Genomic DNA, 5,665 nt, shown 5'->3' on the forward strand with positions numbered 1-5,665 from the left:
ATAATCAATGTTAAATCTCTTGATTCTAATAATGGTATTTTGGTTACGCAAAGTGTTCTCTTAGGAGACACATGCTGATGTGTCATAAAGTCTGATGCTTATATTCAAATGATTCCAGAAAACACACATGTATATTTTTGTGTATGTGCATATACAGACAGAAATGGGAAACATCAGTAGGGAGAAAGAGAAGCAAATTTGGCAAAATGTTAATCACTGAATCTAGTAAAAGGTAAATCGGTATTCAATGTACTGTTTTCTCAACTTTCCTATAAGTTTAAAGTTTTTCCAAATAAAAATATATTAGAGAGTAGTCAAAAGACAGGGATAGGCTATGCGTATAAAACAAATTGGGCTTCCCTGGTGGCTCAGACAGTAAAGAATCCACCTGCAATGCAGGAGACCTAGGATCAATCCCTGGATTGGAAAGATCCCCTGGAGAAGGGAACAGATACCCACTCCAGTATTCTGGCCTGAAGAATTCCACGGACAGAGGAGCCTGGCAGGCTACAGTCCACGGGGTTGCAAAGAGTTGGACACCACTGAGCGACTTTTCACTTCACTTCACATAAAACAAATTAGCTGGTAAACATATTTAAAAAGTAAGAGAATTCATAAATGCTGATTATTTACATTCTCTTATTTCCTCCTGCCCTCTAAGCATTTGCTCTTTAATCACTTGAACTGCATTTCATCAAATGGAACCAAGAAGGAATGGAAGAGAAAGCTCAATTATTCCATTTCACTTGCATTAGCCATCTTGGAAAAAGACTTAAAAGATTAAAAACTCAAAATTATCTCATTACAATGAGTTTTGGAAATGACTTAGAGACTTTAATTCACAACTTGGTGTTCAATTCAGATTCTTGTCTCCCATGACTCTAAATGCTTGATAAATACTAGTTCCCAAATGGGAAAAATGAAAGTAACAAATCATATGTAAAATAGGTGTTATTTAAATAAAGAAAAAGTACTGACCTCTGCTAGTGGTCTCTCTTTTATCAGGAAAGTAAGTAGCCAATAGAATGGAAGACAACCAATGGATTTATAAACATGGATAGAGGTTCTTCTTCTCAGAAACAGTATGAAGTGGTATAACATGGTGGTTTAATGCATGGGCTATAGAGTCAGACTGTTTGTATCTGAGTATTTACTTCACCACTTACTATGTGATCTGTGGCAAATAACTCAATCTCAGTTTCCTCATCTTAAAAACGAGGAAAACAGTAAAATCTATGTCTTAGGGTTACTGTGAAGATTAAATAAGTTACTACATTTCAGCTCTTACAGCAGCATCTGGCATACTATCAAACCTCAAAATATGTTAGCTGCTATGGTTCTTATTATTAGTAGCATTACTACAATAACTACTACCACTATTACCAGGACTATCAACCTGCCATTGAAAAGATTTTGGCAGTGATTCAGAAACACTACAGCAACACAAACGAAACAAAACATAGGCAAGCCAACCCCCAGAGTTGAAAAAGTGAAAGGGAACTAATTTCGAGTCAGTCCTTTGGTGTCTGCTCAAGCTATTCTGAGAGAAACTGAAAAGATACCAATATACCAACAATGTACAGCTCGTTTCAAAAAGGAATTTGTGTGGTCTGGATAAGTTAACCTCAAAGGAAATAACAAATTCTCTCACTCAGTTAATCATTTATCAAACTTTACTGAGGCTTACTGATCTCCTTTACTGAGGCTTACCTGAGTTCCTCCCAGGTGGCACTAGTGGGTAAAGAACCCGCCCAGCAATGTAGGAAATACAAGAGACATGGGTTCGATCCCTGGGTAGGCAAGATCCCCCAGAGGAGGAAATGGCAACCCACTCCAGTATTCTTGCCTGGAGAATTCCATGGACAGAGGAGTCTGGTGGGCTACAGTCCATGGGGTCACAGAGAGTCATACACAAATGAAGCAACTTAGCCCACACACACATATTATGTTATCAGGTGTTGAGCCAGATGCTAGGAATACAAATTTTGGCCTTTAAAAATTTTGCATTCTTATCAAATAAATATATATAGATTATAACATATGATGGCTATATATATATAGGATACAATGGGAGCAGAGGAAAGACCTAGAGTTTCCAGAGGTGGAAACTCTTAAAGGACAATAACAGATAAATGGAGACAGAACAGTAAAAATCATTCCTCTAGGGGTAAAAGCTGGTAAACAGAGGAAAAAAAGCCTCACTGCCCTACCTACAGCCACACAAAACCAAAAGATCTCTTCTTAAAGCTAACGGGGAGATAGCCATTGGGAGGATGAGCCTGAATAAGGTGTATTTCTGGAATATCTTCTGTTTATACACACCATCTCTCTCCAACCTCCCCAACTCAAAATAAGCCACATTTGGAGAACTGACAGAAAGCTGTGATTAAGAAGAGATTCAGAGACAAGTTTCTCACTTACAACACTGGGCGGCAGCAGTAGGCAATTGCTTCCTCTGGCTTTCTTCTTGACTAGAATACTAGAGGAAGAAAGGAGAAAAAAAACAAAACACAGTAAGAGGCCCAAGTAAAGAGGAAGCGGGGGAAAAAAACATAGCTACCTATAAAAAGGTTTAGCATTTGACTGGAGTCAGATTTCTTATCAAACAGAAACAGATCATCCTGCTGTTGATTTTCCTGTGTGATCCTGACATACAGGCCAGACTATCAGATATGGCATTGGCCCAGTGTGACAAGCTAAACCAGGAGAGCAGAAAGTCGGCTCTGATCAAGGTCAGCTGGGCACCATTCTAGCTCTGCCAGGCAGTGGTGGAAGGCTTTAGTCTTAGAAGATTTAGAGGACTTAGAAAACTCAGATAAAGTATAGATTTCCCCATCTGGGTGATGGAACTGAAAACCTCTCTGAGACTTGAGTTTTCTCCATCTTTAAAAAGAAAAAAAAAAGTGGTTCTTCCCTCACAAGATCCTGTGGGAAGTGAAATCACTTACGTAAGTATGCAATACAACATCTGGTATTTACTAGAGTCTCCTTCCCAGTTATACTCTAACCTCCCCAACACAACTCACCACTATCACCACCAAAAAAACAGACCACTGAAGCCATACAAAGAAAGTTCTGTAAAAGGAAGCCAAATTAAGTTCATATATTGAAGATGGGCAAGATTTAGAAAGGCAAAACAAAAAAGCATAAACAAATTAACACAGGTACAGAGAGTCTGGAAGGCAAAATGGGTTTGGTTCAAAGCCCATTGGAGGACTGGAAAAATATAGCAATTTGGTTCAGCAATTTATAAAGGTAAGTTGGAAATGTGAATTTTCATCCTGACTCTGCCATTTATTAATAAACTGTAGATTCTGGGCAAGACAGAGCTTCTCGAACACTGAAGGCGTCATCCATTCAACAGATATTTCTTGAGTGCCTATTACGTCTAAGGCCTTGTTCCAGGCACTGGGGGAATAGAAATCACAGTAAGGAGTTTAGATGTTACTCTAGTCTGTTGAGAAGCTGTGTGAAGTTTTAAACACCAGAGGGATATGACTTGATTACGCTTTAAAATCATTTTGGCTGCTGTGAGAGAAGAACTGTAGGGAAATAAGACTAGTTATTGTAATTATTCAGATGAAAGTTGATTAGTGGCTTACACATGAATGTTAGTGGTGAAGGGCATGTAAAGTGATTGGATACAAAATACAAAACACTTTTCGTATATAAACATACTCTTCTATAAAAAGTACTTTACAAGCAACAAACTACAATACGAATACCAGAGGCAGACAATGCTATTACTACCTCCATTACAGTAAGGAGCAGAAGTCAAGCACAGTTCAAACAATATAATAGTATTAGTAAAACTGTCAATCATAAAAAAGTTCAAAACTTCCTAAAGGCCAAGCAACCCACTCCAAAGTAATAAAGGGACTTGATTATAATAACTAGTATAAATAACTAGTTTATATAAATTATATAAACTAGTATAAGTCAGTCGTGTCCGACTCTTTGCAACCCCATGGACTGTAGCCTATCAGGCTCCTCCGTCCATGGGATTTTCCAGGCAAGAGTGCTGGAGTGGATTGCCATTTCCTTCTCCAGGGGATCTTCCTGACCCAGGAATCGAGCCCGGGTCTCCTGAATTGCAGGCAGACGCTTTACCAACTGAGCCACCAGGGAAGCCCACTAGTATAAATAATAATGATTTTTATAGACAGTACACAGGCATAACAGTGAGGAAATCATAAAACTTTAAGCATTAAACTAGAAGAAGAATTCAGACTAAACAGATGAAGCAGATATTTCCAGAAGACATGTTTAATGAATCTCTTTATGGTCCAGCAGAAAACTAAAGACGACCTCAGTTAGTTCAGTTCAGTCGCTCAGTCATGTCCGACTCTTTGCGACCCCATGAATCACAGCACGCCAGGCCTCCCTGTCCATCACCATCTCCCGGAGTTCACTCAAACTCACGTCCATTGAGTCAGTGATGCCATCCAGCCATCTCATTCTCTGTCATCCCCTTTTCCTCCTGCCCCCAATCCCTCCCAGCATCAGAGTCTTTTCCAATGAGTCAACTCTTCACACGAGGTGGCCAAAGTACTGGAGTTTCAGCTTTAGCATCATTCCTTCCAAAGAACACCCAGGACTGATCTCCTTTAGGATGGACTGGTTGGATCTCCTTGCAGTCCAAGGGACTCTCAAGAGTCTTCTCCAACACTACAGTTCAAAAGCATCAATTCTTCAGCGCTCAGCTTTCATCACAGTCCAACTCTCGCATCCATACCTGACCACTGGAAAAACCATAGCCTTGACTAGACGGACCTTTGTTGGCAAAGACCACCTACAATCTAATTAATGATATTAAGAGACCTGAGGAAAAAAAAACTATAGTATTTATCTTATAGAAAATGTAAGTATTATAAGTAAGGAAAATTAAAGGCCAATCTCATTTATGAAAATGGATGCAAAAATCCTAGATTACCAAACCAAATCATATGTTGGTTATTCATCATATATTCACATTTCCATGTGAATATGTATGTATATGTAAGAATGTTGACATATAAATAATGTATCATGACCAAAAGGACTTTAAAGGATAGTTCAATATCACCACATGAAGAGATTAAAGGAGAAAAACTATATGATCTACCAATGCAGAAAAAAATCTTGATCAAATCCCTTACTTTTTCATGATAAAATACCTCGGAAAATCAGAAGGAAAATAAGATTTTCTTTAATCTGATAAAGGGTATCCATCAAAATCTATAGCAAATATCATATTTCAAGACTCATGAAGCATTCTCTTCACAGTCAGGAAAAAGACAAGGCTTCCCCACTTTCTCTATTAAAAATTACACAAGATGTTTTACACAATGACATTTTTAAAATAAGAGGTCATCAAAAACAAGAAATGTCTGAAAAAATATCACAGTCAAGAGTAGGCTAAGGAGACATGACACTTAAATGTAATATAGTGTTCTGAATGGAATAATGGTACTGAAAAACAACATGAGAGAAAAATCTTAAAATTTTTTTCAAAAACTAAGGATTTTTAGTTAATAAAATATAAAATATTAACTTTTAGTTAATAATAACATACCAATAAGGGCCCACTAACAAAGCTAGTGGAGGTGATGGAATTCCAGTTGAGCTATTTCAAATCCTAAAAGATGATGCTGTGAAAATGCTGCACTCAGTATGCCAGCAAATT

The 5,665-nt window shown here is 37.9% G+C and overlaps 1 protein-coding gene across 2 annotated transcripts in view; it reads right to left on the reverse strand.

The window, feature by feature from the left end:
- The window catches only part of UNC13B (unc-13 homolog B (C. elegans)), a 226,051-nt gene that overhangs the window by 135,847 nt on the left and 84,539 nt on the right, over positions 1-5,665 (reverse strand). For both annotated transcript variants that reach the window (XM_010846104.1, XM_010846103.1), the window contains exon 7: positions 2,422-2,479. In XM_010846104.1, coding sequence (XP_010844406.1) covers positions 2,422-2,479 — 58 coding nt within the window. The remainder of the gene's footprint in view (positions 1-2,421; positions 2,480-5,665) is intronic.

The sequence above is a fragment of the Bison bison genome, unplaced genomic scaffold (assembly GCF_000754665.1).
Source record: "Bison bison bison isolate TAMUID 2011002044 unplaced genomic scaffold, Bison_UMD1.0 scf7180017864230, whole genome shotgun sequence".
NCBI classification, from domain to species: domain Eukaryota; kingdom Metazoa; phylum Chordata; class Mammalia; order Artiodactyla; family Bovidae; genus Bison; species Bison bison.